The sequence below is a fragment of the Ochlerotatus camptorhynchus genome, unplaced genomic scaffold (genome assembly GCF_037179485.1).
Source record: "Ochlerotatus camptorhynchus isolate MF236.1 unplaced genomic scaffold, CSIRO-AGI_Acam_v1.1 ptg000330l, whole genome shotgun sequence".
NCBI classification, from domain to species: domain Eukaryota; kingdom Metazoa; phylum Arthropoda; class Insecta; order Diptera; family Culicidae; genus Ochlerotatus; species Ochlerotatus camptorhynchus.
In genome coordinates, this window is record NW_027040818.1 from 16,370,344 (window position 1) to 16,392,454 (window position 22,111).

At 40.8% G+C, this 22,111-nt stretch overlaps 2 protein-coding genes across 5 annotated transcripts in view; one reads left to right on the top strand and one right to left on the bottom strand.

The window, feature by feature from the left end:
- The window catches only part of Csgalnact (Chondroitin sulfate N-acetylgalactosaminyltransferase), a 288,310-nt gene that overhangs the window by 248,029 nt on the left and 18,170 nt on the right, over positions 1–22,111 (top strand). The window lies entirely within an intron of this gene.
- The window catches only part of Syb (Vesicle-associated membrane protein synaptobrevin), an 80,601-nt gene that overhangs the window by 51,622 nt on the left and 6,868 nt on the right, over positions 1–22,111 (bottom strand). For 2 of the 3 annotated variants that reach the window (XM_065230603.1, XM_065230604.1), the window contains exons 2-3: positions 7,230–7,283; positions 5,756–6,081 (exon numbers count right to left, since the gene is read on the bottom strand). In XM_065230603.1, the coding sequence (XP_065086675.1) occupies positions 5,756–6,081; positions 7,230–7,258 (355 nt within the window). In that variant the 5' untranslated portion in view covers positions 7,259–7,283. The remainder of the gene's footprint in view (positions 1–5,755; positions 6,082–7,229; positions 7,284–22,111) is intronic. The other variant, XM_065230605.1, reaches the window with a different exon arrangement.

Genomic DNA, 22,111 nt, shown 5'->3' on the forward strand with positions numbered 1-22,111 from the left:
TGGAAGTTCCTTTTTTTGAAAATCTTCTGCCGCAGGAGGTTGACGAAATTGAAGTTCATGTTTTCACGATGCCAATCTATCCAGCAGGCCACTTTTCACAAAGGTTGATAAAATTATGTTTTTTGTAGTGTACAAACAGCGTACCTTCAAGGATTTTCAACGTACCTCGCAAATTCCTTGTTTTAGAGTGTCCTTCTGAATAGACGGGTGATTTTTTCGAAAATCTTCATTAAACCTTATAAAATCTTCTCCAATGTAGCGTACCAATAGCGTACCTTCCGAATCTGAAGTTCATTTTTAACGTACCTCAAAATTTACCATACTTATATAAAACTCTTTAAAATACATTATATGTAAAATCTGACTTCGTATTTGGATTTCTCGAGAAATTTAAGCCCGCTTAAAATAAGTCTATCGAAATACCCTTAAATACCTACATCCAGGTAAACATTATGTTTACCCCTGAGAGAAGATAACAAACAAAAATGGGAAGTTCGAGAAACAATGTGCATGGATACAGGTTGAACGTACCTCAAGACAATTCAACTTTTTATGGATGATTTTGTAAGAAAAATTGATTTTTTATGATTATTTAAGAAAATGCGTAGTTTTGTGAAAATTTCGTGGTTTGCTGAGTATTGAATCTTCTCAAAATAGTCTCACAAGTTCCAGCAACAATTCAATTTTTTTTACAAAATCATCCATTCCTTTGGTTTGTTTTTTCCGTCGATCTTGTTTTCCGTGCTGAGCACCAATGCTACCGACGTGCCAGGAAGGCAGCTCCCACACCTGGACCCTACCTATCGACCCATCAACTCATGAACCGGGGACCAACGGCTTTACTTCCCATCCGAAGGAAGGCGTGATCAGAGATGTTATGCCTCAGAACATCCCGGCGGCGCCGACTGGGATTGAACCCAGGCCTGTTGGGGTGAGAAGTAATCACGCTTACCACTACACCACCGGCGCCGTTAAATCATCCATTCCATCCATATAAACTTGAGTTGCCTTGAGGTACGTTCAACCTGTACCCATTGCATATTGTTTCTCGAACTTCCCATTTTTGTTGGTTATCTACTTTCAGGGGTAAACACAATGTTTACCTGGATGTAGGTATTCAAGGGTATTTCGATAGACTTATTTTAAAATCACGTTTTTGGTCATTAAGTAGCGTAGAATACACTTAAGTAATATGTTTTTTGGGTCAAATCGGGCTAACATTTCTCGAGGAATCCAAATCCGAAGTCAGATTTTACATATAATATATTTTAAAGAGTTTTATATAAGTAAGTATGGTAAATTTTGAGGTACGTTAAAGATGAACCTCAGATTAGGAAGGTATGCTATTGGTTCACTACATTGGTAAAGGTTTTGGAAGGTTTAATGAAGATTTTCGAAAAATCACCCGCCTATTTAGGACACTCTAAAACAAGGAATTTGCGAGGTACGTTGAAAATCCTTGAAGGTACGCTATGGTACGCTGTTGGTACACTACAAAAACATTATTTTATCAACTTTTGTGAAAAGTGGCCTGCTGGATAGATTAACATGTTTTCACGGATGCTATCGTAGCGGCCTGTGTAGCTTATTTGAGGATGTCGTTCGATGGAGGTAGCTGGTGTTCGTTGATAGCAGCAAAGACAAAAGTCGCACCGCTTCGAACACTCTCAATCCCTCGCTTGGAGCTTCAAGCTGCCATGATGTTTCTACGGCAATCACCCTCAAAGCGTTTCTTGTGGACTGGACTCAGCTACAGTTTTGGTGTGGCTTTGCTCGGACAGCCGCCGATATCATCAGTTCGTATCCTTTCGGGTTGGCGAAATTCTTCCGCTCACCTGTGTGGATGCCATTAAGTGGAATTCGGGACCATCGTCCGATTCAGAAAACCATTGGTTTCAAGGCCCACCCTTCCTACGAGATACGAAAGAGAAGTGGCCTAGGCAATCAGGAGTAGTGGACGAAGTGGATGCGACAAGCAAAGAACTTCGTACGGTAGCCGTACACGAAACAGTTTCAGAGAATGTTAGCATCAAACGCTTTTCGAGCTTTAATCGTTTAGTCCGAACGATGGTCAACGTTCACCTAGCGGAAGGATCTGGAAGCGAACTCTGTGCGGAGTAAGTCGACGGCAAGGCCTCGATCAGGACGATCAGGCAAAGGAAATAATTTTACACCACGCTCAAGCGCAGGAATATTCGGAGGCGGTTTACGAGCTGAGCAATGGTCGCTACGTTGGAAAACAAAGTACACTACAATTGCTGGTTCCATTTCTAGATGAACACCGAGTCGTTCGGGTAGGAATTGGAAGCGCACCGCACATTCACTACGCAGCCAAATATCCCGTAGTGCTGCCTAGGGATCATCATGCAATGAACTACGGCAGGAGTTCTACATACCCAAGCTTCGGGTGCTCGTGCGAAAAGTGCTCAATAAGTTCGAATACAACTTTTCATCGTTGTGCAGGTGCGCACCATGTGCAGTCTGTGTATTGGTATTGGTGTCAGCTTTAGCCTCATATCAGGGATGCCAGATGGTTTTGCAAATTGTCTGTATGAATGCTAATAAAATGTCTGCATTTGTCTGTACCATACATTTTGAATACTGAGAGTAACGGGTGTTCAATAAAAAATGAAATTTTTTTCAGTCATAGTAAAAAAAAAATTTCAACGAATTCAGTATTTTTTATTAAAAACATAATGTTTATTCTTCAAAAAAAAACGTCAATGAATATTGGAGAAGAAGCCCTTGTCAGTCGTACGACGCAACTTAGTCGCGATGCTCTCACAAGAGCGCTGGACGGCACTGAAATAATTCTCATTTTTTATTGAACACCCGTTAGGTATAAGAGGGAGAGTTGTGTGGAAGATGTGAAAGTCATTTCTGAGCAAGGTTGCAATTGCAAATGCATATTTGCGTAACCATTTTTTTTTTCGTAATTTCGTGATTATTACTTTACAGTCACATTCAATGAAAGAGGCACCAACAAATCTGAAACCTGCGTTGGTCAATTGCTGAGTTACGAGAAATTTTAAATATAATCCAGTCCAAATCCACTCGAACCATAATTCAAAGGTTTGTAGTAAACTTTGATATAAGAAATTTTCAACCTGAAATATCCCAACTGGATGTTCTGTGAACCTCTCTGAGCCTATTTTGAACCTTTCCAAAATTTTCTGAACTTCCATAAAGTGACCTATAATATACTACAATCCCGATTCACTTAATTTGTGACAGGTTTTCTTAACTTCTTTTATGTTTTAAAGCATTTTTGAGGATCCTTGATTTTTTATAGGTTTTCGGGAGGTCTTAAAATGACTATAGTTCCCTAAATTTCCTGAATTTATTGTTAGATTTTAATAGAAGATTCCAAAGCATTTTCAAGGTTTCCTAACATTGTTGAAATTCCCTAAACTTCTTTGAAAACTCTCAACTACTTGAACTAAGGTTACTTTGAACGTCTTCGAGTAACCTTTCTACGGTTTCTAAGCTTCTCTGAAGTCCTCTCAAACTTGTCTGATGTGTTTCCTGTATATTTTTGATATTTCCTTCACCTCATTGAGTATGCGTTCAGATTTATCTGAATTTCTCTTAAGTCCATTATTCGTTTTCAATTCACGAAATTTCTCAATTATTTGCCAGACTTCTATAGAGTTCACTAAACTCCTCTGAAATTCATCCAAATATCTTAAAGGTGATCTCTGAGCCTTTTTTAGATTTCTGCTTCTCTAAATTTCACTGAGTTTCTTTAAAAAGTCCACTAACCTTCTTTCAAATTCAGGAAATTTATCTAGCATTTTCTAGACCTCCCTGGAGTGCTCTTAGCTTCTATGAAGCTCTCTGAGCTGTTATGAAATTATCTGAAATTCTCAGAGAAATTCCTAAGTAATCAGGAATAATGAAAAGAAGAAGCAGAGAAACTCAAAGAACTTCTAATACATTTGAGAACTATTGCTAGGTTCAGAGGTTCAGAGATCATCGGAGAGTGTTCAGGGAACTGTAAGGTTTTGGAAGTTCTGAGAGGTCTTAGAGATTCAGAATTATGAAGGGCTACAAATACTCAAATTCGAATTAAAAAATCAAGTGAAATCTGCAAAGTCTCACTCGTGAAACCCAGGTAGTCGTAACAGCTCTGTATTTTGGCAAATATCTGCTGTTTATATGCAAGCAACTCAATTCTTTACTGATATACTTCTTTTTTTATGTAGCTGGTTAATGTCCGTATAAATCTGCAACTTTTTACCAATGTCTGTATAATGTATGTACTCTGTATGAAGTCTGTATGCATCATTAAATGTCTGTTTAAATACAGACATGTCTGTATATCTGGCATCCCTGCCCCATATATAGGCTAACCGACGCCCACGGTGTCGACTTGCTGTCATTTCAAGAACAACATGTGAACAAACCTTCTTATGCCCTTTTCTCGCCACCCATATGACACCAACGCAAACCTTTAACATCACCGGATAGGAGAAACTTTCCTCTTCCCGATGATATTGTTGGTTTGCGTGGGCAACCCTCGGTTGGCGAGAAAAGGGCCTACAAAGGTTTGTTTACAACAAGCTTGTATGCCGTGGAGAAAAAAGCGACTTTAGTTACTTTTAGTTAGTTGAAATAAGTGGTACTACAAGTGACCAACCCTAATTTAAGTAAACAACTTCGTTCCTATTTATGGCTATTTCCACACTAAAAAATCAATGAATTTTTAATGCCAAGCGATGCAGTCTCACTTTCCCTGCACAAACAGCTCCTACCTATGACGATACAAATTAAACCATAGCAAAACCATTCTGCGGTGTCGGTTAGCCTATACTCTAACGAACTCGCTTTCTGCATCGCAAAATAAGCCTTCAGATTGTGCATAAAAATAATGTCCTTTCTCAACTACCGGCGGGTGCTGACCGGCACCGGGTTCCTATGCAGAAGGACCGAACACACATATTTTCCCGTTTTACCGAGCAAGACACAACAACACGGACGGACCGGAAAGCCAAGCAGCACACAGCATGGAGCAACTCGCGAGAAAAAAGGTGTACGGAAAATGTTTCTAAATGAATTCAAATTAATTAAAATGTAAATGAATCCTGTACCGTGACCGGATGTTGCAAACGGAAAGTGCGGCCAGTGCTAGTAAGGGCCGAGCACGCGGAAAAGGAAACTCCGGGCGAAACAGAAGAAAAACAAACTCCCGACGTTAACATGCAATTTAGCCCGGGCAGCTTGAATTACTACTCCCACGACGACGATGGTGATGATGATGCAATACGGGTGGCTGGGTATGTTTTTCCTAGGATAGATGTGCGAAAAAACAATCGCGGAAGCAGGGGAAACTGCGGGAGAAAGCTTATGTTTCCTCGTTTGAATGCTATTTACAATTGAAGCATCCGGCCAAGTTGAAGTGCAGTTTGTTGTTGAAAACGCTTTCCGGACTGGTTAACAGATTTGGAAAAAACAAAAGTCCCACAGTGCAACGCAACACTCTGTGCTCAGCTGGATTTTTTTCCCGGTTCTGACTTCCGGAAAAAGCACACATTTGAATTAACTTTTCCGCTTCCGAGCACCAAGCATGTAATCCGGGTAACGAGCGTGAAAAAAAATACGGCTACATATAATTATTCCTAGTGCTACTTTTTTTCAGGACAAAACTTTACAGACAACTAGGTTAACGTTAATGCAAGCACATGCACCACCTAATTAACAGCGTACACCAGTGGCAGATGCAGTCACAGGAAAAGCTTTAGAAGATAATACTTACGGATGATGATAATTAGCAGGACAACCCCGATGATGCCCATGATGATCATCATCTTCATGTTGGCCCACCACTGCTTCCGCTTCAGCTTGCCGGCCTGCTGCTCGAACTGTGATGCCCCGTGCTGCAGTGCATCCGCCCGCTGATCCAGTTCGGACAGTTTTTGATCCCGTTCCAGCACCTTCTCGACGTTCACGCGCATGATGCCGACCACTTCGTCCACCTGGGCCTGGGTCTGCTTGAGCCGATTGGCGGCCACACCGTTGGCATTGGCGTTGCTTCCCGTTGGCTGGGTGCTACCGGTCGGTGGGGGTGGTAATTTAGGAAAACTTTACAGATTAGAGAGGTGCGAACAAGGGAAACGGTGTTGAAGGGTAATGATTAATAAAATTTGAAAACCAAATCTACTGGACACAGAGTTATACACACAGTGCGAACAGAAACGGCCTTCTGTATGGGGACAAGACGTGCATTAGGGAAGGAGAAGGGTGACTACTCGTAGGAGTTCAGTGTGCTGCTTCTGCTTGGGTCAATCATTAGTTGCAGAAATTTGCCGATAGGACTAACTTATTACTATTTCTGGGTCGAATAAGACAGCAGGCAAGTCGCAATCAAACTTACGTATCAATCTCTGATGGTGAAGTGACAATTGTCACCTCGGGTGAGGTGACTCTCCATTTGATTTGCACGGAGAGTCACCTCACCCGAGGTGAAAATTGTCATTTCACAAGTGACATCGTGACACCTCACCTCACACGCCGTGCAGAAAAGGCTAAATTAGCTTATTACTTGCTCTCAATTTAGTGTTCTAGATGCACTTCCACAGTTATTAATTCAAGAGCCACATGTAAAAAGGGCATACAAGTTTTTTGTAAACAAAGCTTTGTAGGCCCTTTTCTCGCCAACCGAGGGTCACCCACGCAAACCAACAACATCGTCGGGAAGGAGAAAGCTTCCCCTTCCCGGTGATGTTGATGGTTTGCGTGGGTGACCCTCGGTTGGCGAGAAAAGGGCCTACCAAGCTTTGTTTACAAAAAGCTTGTATGCCCTTTTCACATGTTGTTCTTGAATTGAGAGCTTGCTTTGTACCTGCGCCTTTACCGACTGAGCTGAGGGAGCTAACTATATGCATACAAATCAAAAAATCAGAATGCCCGATTTCACAATGGAATTCCCGACTTTTTCCGACTCGGAGATGGTGCCACCGACCTATCGCTTTTTTTCGGCTGTCTATTAACCAATTGAGCTGATTTTCTGATTTAAGTGACTGGTTTACGGTTGATCATATACAAACAAATTAGACCAAGAGGTTGTAAAACTGTCGAAAAATAGGGGTGGGTGGACGACGAGGAATTTGTGTATGATTACCATTGAACATCCAGCGATTTTGATACACCACGTTCAATTGCGACCTGCTCTACCAACAGTTCTAAAAAGAGACACACATTAGTTGTTAGTTGTAAATCGCATTACTCACCCATCTGCAGATCCCGCAGGAGTAGCCATTCTGAATGTTTAGATGGAGATTTTTCTGAAATGAAAAAAAAAGAAAGTAAAAAAGTTAATGCCACTTTCTACTACATCACTCAACGGTGTTTCAGTTTCCCGACCAAGGCGTAGCACAGTTCCGCACTCATATCGAGTTGAGTTCGTAGCTCGTTACCGAGAACCACTCCAGTAGCAATCAGATGGCACTTGGAAGGAAAAAAAAAGCACAGCCCCATCATCATAGCCATCTTTTGAATCACCATAGTATGAAATAACAACCAAGCGTTTTGGTTTTCGGTGAGGAGAATGAAACATAAAACGAATCAATTTTCCTTTCGTTGTTAGAGTACGGGAAAAGCAGAAAGATGGATGAGTCCACGCACCATATGGAAAAGTCTACGACTCTCAGAATTGAAGGAAAGAGGTGACTGATTGAAGCTTGTTTGGCGAAAATGAAACGAGAAATAACACGCACGCCCGCACTCCCATGATCGAGGATAGGACGGCTGTGCTTTTGGAAGCTTTTCACTCTTCACTCAAGTGTGAACATAGCTTCAATTTTTTCCAAATTGAATCCGAGACGTGAGTGAAGGTTATTTATAGCTGCTGAAAGGGCTATTCTTTTTTTTTTTTTCAAGTGAAGCATTTGTGAGTCCCATGTAAAGGATGTGATGAATCCAACAAGGATGTCACACAACTGCTAACAATTTGAAAAAGAAACGAGGCTAAACGAATAACATGTCCTGCAGGACAGAAGATTAATTTGATAGAAAAAGGACACCCATCCGTCGTCCTGCCCTCCGGCGATCTGCATCGATCAAAAAGCAACAAACTAATTACCCGTAGCCTTAATTGACTGCCAGTGTAGAGCAGATTGTGGTACAGGTGGTATTCGAAAACAAAAGACAAGTCACTCACACAAATTGCCCATGAAGGCTTATCTAATGAAGCAAGTCGTGTGCATATGTCTTCTTTGAGCTTTTTCCTTTATACGAGCTGCAAGCAATGATGGGAAGGAGTAATGAGTCTATAGGGTGGCTCTGATGAGTTTACCAATGAGTGAAGACGAAACGATGCTTCAGATAAGACATGGCACGGTAGACAGTGAACAAATGTTGACACGCTGCACCAGGTTCTTATCGTTCACAAACCTAGAAGAGGGCAATACATGAAATTGCAGCTGCAGAGTTATAGTTCGTTCTTCGAGAAACCTTTCAACGAAATATCTGATCGAATTCAAATTCAATCCTACAATCAATTTGATTCACACAACGCAAATCGACAACCGAGCAGACGATGCGCTGAATTCCCATAATTAATTCGATTGAACTACAGAAGGCGGAATACTGCTCCTAATGGAAGAGCATCAACACGAGTGCGGTATCTTCTCCTAACAGATACTACGTAGATATTGTTAATGTCTTTACCGTAACTGAAATGCCCATCACGTAACAATTTACGACAAAGAAACGAATTCATTATATCCCTTGCTCACCCACCAGCGCACCACCCGACGGGATCCGGTGATTCAAGCCGAAGAGTAGAGTGGCAATAATACACAATGTGTATGTAATTGGAAACCCTCTTTTTCCTGGTTCTTTGGTGGAGCGGGATAAAAATGCGGAAAAGGTCAAAGGGGGGAGGGGCATGGTGCCAGAAAAGAAACTGGAAATTAAGTCACGTCTTCAACCACCCCCGCCCACCAGAACATCAAAAACGGAAGAGCGAGAGTGTAAATGAGTTTCGTTTAATCAGTAGGTACAAGCGCGGAACCACGTCATTAATCATGTACAGCGAGCTCATTTGCTTTCGGGATGGCGCGGAAAGAATCCGTAAACTTTTCCGTGGTACTTCAACATACGAAATATTTGCCTCGTATCCCATGGCCTCATAGGGGAGCATCCATTAAGGGGGCTGTCCATATACCACGTGTACAGTTTAGGGGAATGCGAATTTACAAAAATGTATATGGATGATAGCCCACGCAGCGGGAGGGAGGAGTCTAAAACCTCTCAAAAATTGTCCATGTGGTATATGGACAGTCTCTAAGAAATGTCACCCAAAATTGAGGAAAAATCAACCTCTAGAGCGTGACGTACGTAATGTTCCGTAAAAGGGGGGAAGTTTATCACTTTTTTATATATTTGCAGGGCTGTTACAAGATTTTCTAAATTTGATCCGCGAAATCCGCGATTTCTCAAAAGAAATCCGCGACTTCAAGTACTAATCCGCGACAAAAAAAAAACTGTTTTCATTGTCGAAAAATAGCATTACAAGCTTAGTGCTTATAGCATTTTAGATTTTGCCTGCTCTCAACTTAGTGTTCTTTGAAGTACTTTCACATTTTAATTGAGAGCTTTCTATGCCTGTACCATCCTATGTAGTTAATTTTGCTCTAGTTTTCTCAATTTTTTTTCCGATTCAAACCAAACGCCCTGCACATAATCGAGAAATTACCAGAGATTCATAAGTCACACTTGTTGGTCACGTCGCGGTTGTGTATTTACACGGATATTCCTTGGGTTCTGTCCAATGGTGATACATTTTCATATTTTTTTTATTTCTAATACGAACCTAGCACTTTTCGGTTGTTCGAATCGTATATATGTGACTTTGTGGATCATGTACCACTTATTACTATGTACCGGAAATTATAGGTTTTCCAAATCGTACAGGACATCAGTTGATTTGTTCTACTAGATCAACCAAGACTGCAATAATGTCTGTAGCCTGTAGTATCGAAAAATGTCCAATCAAATACAAAGCGTCTATGCGTCTATTTCCGAGTAATCCAGGTGTTGTAGGTTCTTCAAATCGTCCTGGAGTTCAGATAATTTGATCTACTAGATCAACCCAGATTGGGACAATGTCTTTAGGATCGAAATATTTCCAGACAGATGCACAGTCTCTATGTGGATCATGCATGAACTATTGTCATGTATACCAGATGTTTTAGGTTCTCCAAATCGTTCTGGAGTTCAGATGATTTATTCTACTAGACCAATTATGACTGGGATAAAGTCTGTAGTATCGAAATATGTCCAAACAGATTCATAGTGTCTATATGGATAATGTTTAATTATTTCCACGTATACCAGATGAACAAGGTTCTCCAAATCTTCCTGCAGTTCAGATGATTTGTTTTACTAGATCAACAAAGACTAGGATAATATCTGTAGTATCGAAATATCGATTTGGAAAAACGGAGACGAGCCAGCCAACGGCTGAAAGTCTCCTTAATAAAGATATATAAAAAAAAAAGATTTGGAAATCCTAGAACATTTGGCATACACGGAAATAGGTTGGCATGATCCACATAGACACTGCAAATTTGTTAGAGCATATTACTACAGATATTGAATTAGTCTTGGGTGATCTAGTAGAAAAATAATCTGATCTCCAGAATGATTTCAGAACCTATAACATCTTGTATACGTAGCAATAGGTCGACTACAATCGACATAGACATTTTGAATCTGTTTGGACATATTTCGATATTACAGACATTATTGGAGTCTTGGTTGATCTAGTAGAACAAATCAACTGAACTCCAGGACGATTTGGAGAACCTAGAATATCCGGTATACATGGCAATTACTCGCATTTATACGATTCGTTTATGATTTGACAACGAAAATTGCTATGTTAATATTGGAAAAAAGGAAAATGTCTCACATTGGACAGACCTCAGGGAATTATAATCCGGGACGGAAAGGTTACAATGAATTCCATAATTTTTGTGACAGCACATCAGTCCCTTCGCGATTTTCGCGACATCATTTAATGTTTCCGCGATTTTCGCGACTGAAAGTTCAAATCCGCGACAAATCCGCGAAAATCGCGAAATCCGCGAAATTCGCGAAATCCGCGCCTGTTGTAACAGCCCTATATTTGGCACCCAAATAGATACCTCTGAAACCTGTAGGGGAAAGGATGGCAATATGGCCACCCGCTTAAAAATCAACTTATAAGGCCTGTACTCGAAAAAAATGCACCAGACAAAAGTGTTCGCCAAAAATTTATTTTAAGCCGGATTTTCTTAAAACTTTCAGGGAATGAACTAATACTTATAGATTATGTTTCGGCATAATTACTTTATTCAATTTCCTTTCCATCGGTGAAAGCCCGCACCTTTCCCTTAAGATCCCTCATTACATTTTGAGCAATGGTGGAGCCGACCTTTTTGGTCACCTTCATCCATTCTTTCTTCAACTCCAGCTCGTTCTTAAACACCTTGGACGATTTCCGAACTTTGGCCTTCATTATGGCCCAAAATCTTTCCACCGGACGAATCTCTGGTGAATTTGGAGGGTTGGCGGGTTTTTTTTTGGGTATCAAGCTGGAGCTGCGTGACAGCTTAGTTTTCAAGACTTGACCCATGTGAATAAATTTCGCTTCTATCTTTGACAATACAGCAGAAGGACTAGCCTATGTTGGCCGCTTGAACACTGGATTCCGTATGTATTGTTTCAAGATAGTTATAGAAAAAATGCTGTGACGTGTGTGCGTAGATACATCCGCGTAGTAAACCGATTGAATAAGTAAATCCGTTTCGAACGAAATATCTAAATTATGTAAGTTACGAGAACCGCGCGAATTCCGAAAGCCGTGCGAGACCACCGAAGCGAGAAAAAAAAGGCTTATTATCATTTGAAGAGTGCCACCAAAATAAATGTGATAGTCTATGTTGGCAAGTTGATTAATTTTGGTTTCCTCCCTAGATATTCTACTTATTTTACTATTGAGCTTTGTTTCAATTTAGTCATTTTACCACACGTATCAATCATTTCAAAATTTCGCGACCGCACCGAACAAATTCTATACTACAGAAGCTCAAAAAAAAAACTTTTGTTGAGCTCTACCGCATTGCGAATCACTTCTGCGTAAGCTCCGTAGACGTAGGCGCGTTGATTCCGACAGCCGCGAAAAGTTAAACATGCATCAATACCACATAAGGAAAGATCGATTTTACGTAGGGTTTAGTTCATAGATTAACATTGACTGCTGTTTACAAATGTAAGTACTTGAACACTAAGAAATAAGTTAACTCAAATGCTTTAACCGCATATATAAGAAATTTCACGTATTGAGAGAATAATATAGTAATCGAGTACAACAAACTTAAGGGAATACAATACCTCCAAAAGTTTAAAAGTTATTAATTGTCACATACCTCTACTTTTACTTATTTCCTAAACTATTCCTCTCCTTGTTATTCTGCTTAATGCTGCTGGTCTGCTTGCGTTTTCTTATTACAGTTCAAGACTAAATAAGAAGATTTATTCTACAACTTTAAAGGTTAGTTGCCTCCCTAAGCGGACCTCCCGCATCCTAATTCTTTTGTTAATCTACTTAATGTGCTTAGACTTTCTGAAGTTTCTTATTTAAGTTCATTTGATGATTATGATATCTCATTAGTCTAATTTAATAAATTATTAAAAGCTCTAATTCATAACCCGAGCTTTATTAAGTACCTGCACTTGTGCTTGTAATCTAAAATTAAACGTGTTTCGAGTACTTTTGATTTAAGCCTTTACCTATTTATTATATCTTAGTTCGACCCAGGTAACACCTTCATGTGACTAAAATGCTTCATTTTGAAGTTAGTTTCCTAGCTGATTTTCAAATTATATAGGGTATATGCTCCAACTATGCTCACACGCTTCCACTATGTCGCACCTCAAAAATACGTATGGGTATGTCACAATAAAAGCACGCCACAGTGGAAATCCCGAACCATAGTTCAAACACTTATCCCAAATAAAAATGAAGCACATATAAGATTAATTACAATACCATGTACAAAAATGTTGTTTAACATTGTTCCCTGAGTAATACTTCAATGAAAACAACAATGAAAGCTTGTCACGCAAATAGAAGGAGCACCGTTGGGCAATTTCTGAAATATTTCAATAGTATAATTCCCTTGCAAACCCAAATAAATCTATCTGCGTAAAAATAAATAAAATAAGAGTGATTTGCGGCAAAACCCACCAGTATCACACCCAACGTCATTGCCTATATATAAGCGTACTACGACGCGGCTCTCAATCAAAGGAGTAAAAAGTGTGATACTATCACTGCTAGACTAGATCTTTGGTTCTCTCATGCAGTGGTTTATCAGAGAGGGGAAGCTTAGTAATCCGCATTGCCTGCCCATGACGCCATCTTTTTCGCGGCATGAGCCAGCAACGCCGACCATAAATCCACCGTCTCCAACACTCCACTAGCATGAAATTAAGCCCGCCCACCAACAGCAAGGTGCAAAAACTAGCCAAGGGGAGGGAATTTGGAGGGTTGGCGGGTTTTGGTACAAAAACAACGTTATTGTCTCTGTACCAATCCAACGTCGATCGCGCGCAATGGCCAGTGTCACTCCCACTAAAGATTTATAGTCAGTGAAATAAAATGGAAGATACATTTTTTTTGCTGTTTTATTCAAGCATTCCGCATACATTATTTCATGCGGAAATTGTTTGGAAAAGTATGTCAAGTGCTTGTTAAAAAGGCAGGGGTCGTATGGCAAAATGTTACAACCCTTTTATTAATTATAAGAAAAGTACATGATGTAGGGGTGGATGGTATTAAAAAGCAATCTGTAGCATTAAGTAACATTTCAATGGGCCCTAGAAAGTCTTTCATGTATTGAGCATTACACGTTATTAATATGATGATAGCGGTATATGATATGCTTGTATTACTCTGATACATATCTGAATTTACACGCACTGTAATCATATAACTTTTTGTTTATGTATCTGAAGATGATTTATTTCGGATATACGTAGAATCCCGCACAACTTGGACCTGTAAGATATTCAAAAAAAAAGTCAAATATCAACGTGTTGTCTCTTATTCACCTTTATGTAAATCCGATCCGAATGATTCATTCCTGTGTGCTAGATCGAGAAAGTGCGAACAAACGTCAAAAAACTAAATGAATTTACGGCGGCGTGGCGCGGCGGTGCACAGGTCTAATTAGAATTAAATTCAATTTTACACTTCTGGGCTAAAGTTGATCATGCAATATACTTCTTTCACGATTTTGTCTACCCCTGATTTTGTCAGCCTGCAGATTTCACTAAATTTTTAAGGTTTTCAAACATGAATTCTCAAACGCTATAGAGGTAACTTTAAGACTAGTAGGTCCCGAAGAAACGAGCTCAACTTTTTGGCTCAACTGTGGTACTACCTTCGGTCCCAAGCTAATCGATGCACCCCTCGAAACATAGGAAAATCTACGAACCCCTCATTTTATCTGTCAAACTTTCATAGCAAATCAAAACAAACATTGTGTAGTACTAGAATTTTGACTAGAATGGGGTACATTAATCGATTTGCTTGGGACTAATAGGCTAGTCAAGTAGTGAGCCAATTTAAAATCGTTAGTTTCCACCGGTTGCTATAACGGTAGTAAGCTCCAACTCGGATTTCAAGACCGTCCCTGTTTGGATGAACTGCAAAATATTTGCTTAATTTCGCATTGAATAACTCTGATGTCGACATCAAAGTAGCCGGTCATTCTTGATCGGGATTTAATCCGAGGATAATACCGGTTAGAGCTTACCACCATAAATGATTTTCATACTTACTCTCTCTCTCTCTCTCTCTCCCTCTTTCTGTTTATCGTTAGTATGACTACAGGGTGTCCACGATGAAATTGCCACACTATGAATTTGCTCTAACTTTTTAACCGTTGGGTAGAATTTACTGAAAATTTGGGTGGATTTAGTTCATAGTGCATTATTTACAGCCTGCAAGTTTTAAAGTCCTGTGATCAAAACTCGCGGAAATGGAGTCGAAAGAACAGCTCGTGCGTGAGAACAAGGATCTCTGGCATCGTTCCATCGCTAAACGTTGGGAATCGCGAATTCCACGGTGTCGCGAGTGATTAAGCGGTTCGAGGAACGGTTGACCACCGATCGGAAGCCCAGAAGTGAAGGAAAAAGTATTCCGTACAACACCAAAAATCACAACCGCGTAGTTGGGGCCTTCAACCGAAATCCGAACGCCTCCGTTAGGGATGTGGCTAAGAAGCTGCACCTAAGCCGAAGTTTTGTCCAGAAGGCCAAAACTAAGGCTGGGCTTCGAACGTTCAAGGTACAAAAGGCCCCTAATCGCGACGAGAAGCAGAACAAGTCCGCCAAAACCCGTGCCAGGAAGTTGTACCTCAACATGCTGACGAAAGTTGAATGCTGCATCATGGACGACGAAACATATGTGAAGGCCGACTTCAAACAGATCCCCGGCAACCTGTTTTTCACGGCCAAGGATAAGTTCCGCGTTCTGGAGCATGTCCGCACTCAGAAGATGTCCAAATTTGCGAAGAAATTCCTGGTTTGGCAAGCCATCTGCACGTGCGGGAAGCGGAGTGCACCTTTCGTGACCCAGGACACGATGAACGGACAGGTGTACATAAAAGAGTGCCTCCAGAAGCGGCTGCTTCCTCTCCTGAAGGCCCACAACGTCCCAACAATCTTCTGGCCGGATTTGGCCTCATGCCACTACTTCAAGGACGTGCTGAAGTGGTATGCGGACAATAAGGTCAATTTCGTGCCGAAAATGTTCAACCCTCCCAACACTCCGGAGCTCCGCCCCATCGAGAAGTACTGGGCGATTATGAAGCAGCACCTTCTTAAACGACCTAAGGTAGTGAAGACAGTCGAGGAACTGAAGAAAGTATGGGTTTACATGCAAAAAACGGTTGATTCACAGGTTGTGCAGAATCTTATGGCCGGGGTTAAGGCCAAGGTGCGGGCATTTGCGTATGGACTGTAAATAAAATACGAGTAAAATGGTTAAATGAAGTTTAATAGTTATTTCTCAATCCCTGAAAATTTGATGGCAATCGGATGAAAACTCGAATTTTGCGAATCAATTTTGTGTGTGGCAATTTCATCGTGGACACCCTTGATTGCCCTGAAAAGAACCTTTTGATATGAATTTTAGTTGGTACATGTTCAGAAATTTAACTTAATTGGAAAATTTTGGTGGCCCTGAAAAGGGCCGATGGTAGTATAGGTATAAAGCCTTTGGAAGATCCCATATTCTTCGGTTCAATGATTCGACAGATTAGAAGCCGGTAGAATATCAGTGTCCACCCACCTAAAGCTCCTCCCCTCCCTGTTTTTTTATGATGATGGTCCCACCTCTTACCCCTACAAAGGTTTGAGCTGGACGATTTATCTTTAAGATAATTAAATATGACATTTTAACCAGGTTGCACAGAACAGAAGGGGAAGTGCGAACAATTTGGTGAATCAAAAGTGGTTCGTTTTTCTGCTTAACATGCGATGTATTGTGGTAGCGTTTCACACGGGCTTTCTATGTGCACTCACACTATCATAGCATGCTGCCTATTTTAACTGCAGGCAGAAGATGCCTTCTACCGCTAGGTGCGCTAGTGTTCGCAAATGACAAGTGGAGCCACTTTCTGATTCGAAGTTCCACTCCTGTGCAGGTTGGCAAACAAAATCGAACTGGTTTCAGTTACACACATAAATTCCTTTTAGAGTTTACAGTTGCTTCACAGCGATATAAATGTGGAAAAGCTCAGGCGTCCATCTCTTAGTTCGCCTTTTCGTCCACCTAAAATATTCATAAGTATTACAAGCAATCAAGAGTTAATGAACAATCAACAAAGCATCCTATTACACTAGCAACCCCGCAATCTGATGCTATCATAATTTACAGCAATGCCAGGAATGCTCACGAACCTCCGACATTTGCCAAAAAATTTACTACTTACTCAAGGTATCTTCCAAATAAGCTTCAAAATTGCTTTTTTTTTATCAAATGTTAAATTCAGTCCTCTATATCCGTAATACGCGCGCGAGGCTCAAACCTCTGTAGACTACTTTTTTTTTAGTTAATCTACTTTTAAATCAAATATTAAAAATCCATCATCACCCTCGTGGCGAACAGAAATAGTTAAGATAAGTTAGTAATTTTATTTATTTTAACTACTGCGCTAAATCAAGAAAGTAGAAATTAGAAGGGATGTTGGTGACGCGCTCGAATCGCTCGAATAATTGGAAATTCAATAAATATTTAATCGAGCAGCTGGAATATTTTATGCGATCAATCGTTAATCGACTTATTGGACTTTTTGGCATCCCTCGCAAATAGTGTAATTTCATGTTTTTTGGTGGTCCTTCGAAAATGTCGAACAGCAGAATTGCAACCAGCAAGTGTAACCGAAGAACCGAAAGCGATGCGATGCTAGCTGTCATTGCTATGACGACCACTGAATTAAGTGGCTTAGAAGCAGAGTGGTGAAAGTCAATGCCAGTTATGCCTAATATCATGACAATCACTCGACACTCGTCAACGCATCACCCGACTATCGCTGACAGAACGTTTTGTCACGCAGTGAGAGGTAGAGCCATGGCAAACAACAATCACCACTAATGGTTGCTGCTCACAGGCAAAATGTAACGACAGGTTTTTGGGATTCTTGACCCCCTCCCCCTGCGTAGAAAATTGTCCATATATTTTTTTTTAAATTATGGGTCTCATTAACTGTCTACGTAGTTTATGAACAACCCCAAAGCACAAGGAAAACAGTGAAGACTTTTGCAGTACGACAGAAGCGTCGCGTGTCTCATTTGTTTACCTGTGCACCAAACTTTGTTCGTTATAGTTTACCACCACATATTAGTTTATTTTTTTTTATTTTTCAATGCTCCATGAATTCGAGGAACATATTCTCAATTCTCTCAATTACTTTATTAATCACTACCTAACGTAACATTTGAAGGGTGTATCATCTTTAGTAAACAAAATTTGTATGGCTCTTTTTGCGCTAACCGAAGTAGGAAGAATTACAAAACTCAACTAATTCTCGTTTTTATCACAAGGCTAACTCTTTTGACTGAAGTGGAATGAAGATTATCCATCAAACACTTCCGAAAACATTATTTGATACAAACCAGTGTCAAAATCTAGAGAAAATTCATGAAGTCCCCTGGGTAGCAAACTTGAATTAATCAACTCTTTATTCATCAGCACAACACTATCAGAATGAACCAGGGGAAGCTCATAAGTTTTGACAGGCGCACCGGCGCAACTATCGGTAATTAATAAATTGAGAGATTTACAACTGACAAGAGAGTGAGAGCGAACTTTTGCGCTCTATTTCTTCATTACTCTCTTTGCCTGCAACCAGATATCCACGTGCACAGCGAAAATGCACGCTTTAGGCACCCATACATCACTAATGTTCTTCTAATTTAAACTCACACGTGACTGCTAAAAGTTTCAATTACAACTAGTGGTGCAAACCGCCATGTATTGTGGAAAACTTGTGGTATGTTTCAAGAGGTGATAGAAGGTCTGCTTGGCTTACATCAGGCATTTGACCATTCACAAACTTGTCACCCGCCACCCAAAATAGCTTTTTTTATGTGCACTATTTAACGAGTTTTGCCGTGGTAGTGATATCGACATGCTTAGAAATCAATCCATTAGGGATTAGGCAAACCATCCGAACTGAATTTAATCCTTTTTGAAGCAAACCAAGATCGAATGTTGAGAAAAAGCGCAACGACAGAAGAAAATGAAAACAATGCCTACGCATTCCAAGTTCGTTTCGACACGTGCGACTGTATGAGTTATAAACAAAACTGGCAGAAGTAAGCTCATTCACCAGCACACTCACATAAGCAAGCAAAACAGCAACTGCTTCAAAACAAGCACAGTTGAGTGTCGTGATTGTCGGGAATGACCAAATCGGTGATAGATCACCACCGAAGAGGACCAGCTGCTGCTGCTTTTTACTTCTTTCGTCAACTTAATGGATGATCATGGAGAGTGTTTCGACAAGCACATTGATAGGAATTCCGATAGGAATATATCATTCATAGAACATTCCGATAGGAATATACCAAGCGTTACTACCATCAGCTGTTTAACGATCGTGATTGTGATAGGTTGCAACTCTGGTCAATTCTCTTCATCGATTTCCTCTTTTGAAGACCATGGCTTCACTATCCTAGTTCGCAATGTTTCTGCTATGCTCTTATATCATCCAGAACAACAAACGTACCAATGAATGTGTTTGCCGTCGAGTTACTAACGAAACAGAAAGACGATGAAGAGGGGCGTGTGGTTTTGAATAAGGCGATGAGTGTGGAAAAAGTTAAACAATTGCATCCTCCCTATTCACACACGCCCGAAGATCAGAGGCGAATGCCACTTCGACTTGTTTCGTCTAATAACGATTCTCTGATGACTGTGTTAGAGAAGCAGCATATGCATGTACGTAATTGATGGTTTTGTTAGTTATTTCGACGATTTTTGACAATGCTTAACATTTAGAACCTTTACAATAGTTTATTGTTGAAAATCAACAGTTGGAATTGCTCCATATTAAAATTGGTCCAGGGCCGGTGAGCTATTAACGTTCAAAATCTTTCATAATTTCGTTACATGATCTATTTTCGGTTTTCACAAAGTATACCCCCCATATAGAAATCACAGACGTAGTCTTACGTCAAAAGTTCTGAGGATATGTTGATAGTTCCGCTAGAGTATGGCAGTGTCAACATTTGAATAGAAGTTGAAAATGAGCGAAGGGCCATTAACGCGACAGTACTAGTCAAACGAACAGTCCTTTACCTAACTCATACATTACTGGATGAGGAGCAGAGTTCTGACCTATCACAATCACGATCGTCAAACAGCTAACGTAAATAGTAACGCTTGGTACATTCCTATTAATGTGCTTGTCGAAGCACTCTCCATGACCATCCATCAAGTTGACGAAAGAAGTAAAAGGCAACTAGTGTATGTCGTCAGTGGTGGTGATTCATCACCGATCTGATCATTCCCGACAATAACGACACTCTGTAAAGGGGATCCTGCTAGGGTTCTCAAAATTCCGGCTTATGTGCCAGACGAAGAAGTCGTCTGCCGAGAATTGCAGATATATTTGCCCAGCTAGCAGTTTTCCTCAACTCAGCAGAATGCACCTATCAGTGTTTACCCAACAACCAAACATCTGCCCAATTCCCAAGTCCAAAAATCCTTAATCCGTTCAATGAAATTTCCCAATTTAGTAATCGTAGTAAGTCTTCCAATTTGATTAACTAGTGAATACGGTTCATGAATGAATTTATTAAAATCATGTTTTAAAAGAATATTTTTTATGAAATATGTAAATTTTCCAGATTTCATTTTAATTTTGATGTTTTTTTTTAATAAAAGAAACTTTACAATCCCCTGCTCTGTCTCCTATCAGAGCTAGCTTTCCCCTGAGTATTGATCAGTTTATTTTCCCGGACATAAGTGAGACGACCGGACAATACCCCCTTATCAGTACTCGGTAACTACTTGTGACGTCACTCCCTGCGTGTTTTCCTGATCGTGAGTCGTCCTAACCCCCTACCTTTGGTTTTCCCCCTACTGGTTTAGTGGAGTGTAATTTGTGTGATGATGATGATGGTTCGCGTACTTACGGGTTTTCTACTGGCTACCTGGTCCGAACCCCACTCGCTCCTGGTGGGTGGTTCGTCCTTTCGATGAAGGTTGACGACGATCGCTCTCGACCGTGCAGAGAAAACCAGTCTTTGTCCGATCGGCTCGTTGTGTACGCTGTGTACGCTACGTGGACAGCCCCGTGTAGGGCTAGAGGATTTTGCTAGAGCCAGGATATACGACCAATTGGGCACCCATTTTCGATGGATACAGACGTTCGGATGGCTATCGCTGACCTGATGGGTACCGAAGCTCGGTGTATACTGACGCTCGGATGGATAGCGTCGTTCGGATGTTAATCGACGCTCAGTGGATACCGGCGGGGTCGTTCGAACCGGGCTGAACTAGGTTGCTTTCGATGAGTGACGTTGACGGGGTGGTATCGTACGGAGGGCCTCCGATTTTTAGGTACTTGAGTCGGGCCGGGCACGCTGGCGTTGGGAGTCTTTCCCCTTTGTGGACTGTACCACGATTCAGGCAGTCATTTTTGGCACGTGACGCACGTGGGCCGAGTTAACCTTCCGATGACGTAGGCATTGTTTTAATTTTCTTCTGTCGCTTCGCTTTTCTCATCATCGTACTTCAGAAGTCTTGCGGAACCAATTCAATATATTGTAGACCAACAATTTAAAAGGCACTATCAACTTTTATAAACAAAACGTTGTTTATTCTTTCCTCGCAAATCGAACACAAATTACCGGCATCATCGGATAGGGAAAACTTTACTCAACCCAAAGATGGTGTTAGTTTGCGTAGGCGAGCCTTGAGTCACGAGAAAAGGGTTTCCGAAGTTTTGTTCGCAATAGCTGATGTGCTCTTTTCTGATGTGCTCTTTCCAAGTTGATGGACCCTTTTCAAATGTTACGCAAGTATTATTCATGTGTTCATTTTTAGTAAACAGGACCCCGCTTGTTGTGTCACTTTTTGTCGAGTGAGTGAACCCAAATCCATCCGTGCACTTGTCTATTGGTTCCGCTATTTTCCGCTCAATTGGTTCCCGAGATTCTATCCGCCAGACTATGAATATAGCGACTATATGCTCTACCTCTCACTGCGTTACAAAACGTTCTGTCAGCGATAGTCGGTTGATGCGATAACGAGTGTCGATGACGAGACTTGAAGTATTTCTTCAAATCTACAGGCAAAAGAGTGCGCGGTTGACTTGCTCACATACTGTCTGCGGTTGTGGAATAGTTCTACCTGACTTGCGTTACTTATTATTACATCATAGTTGGGAGTTGGGTTAATGACAAACGTTGCTTATTGTGACATAGGGGAGGGGTTGTTTGAGTTACGTAATTTGTGTATCGCACCTAAGAGACGCACACACTCATTTTGAGATTAAATTTTGCAACAAGTAAAACCGTTTAGCGGGTACGGAAATGGTTTTTCATC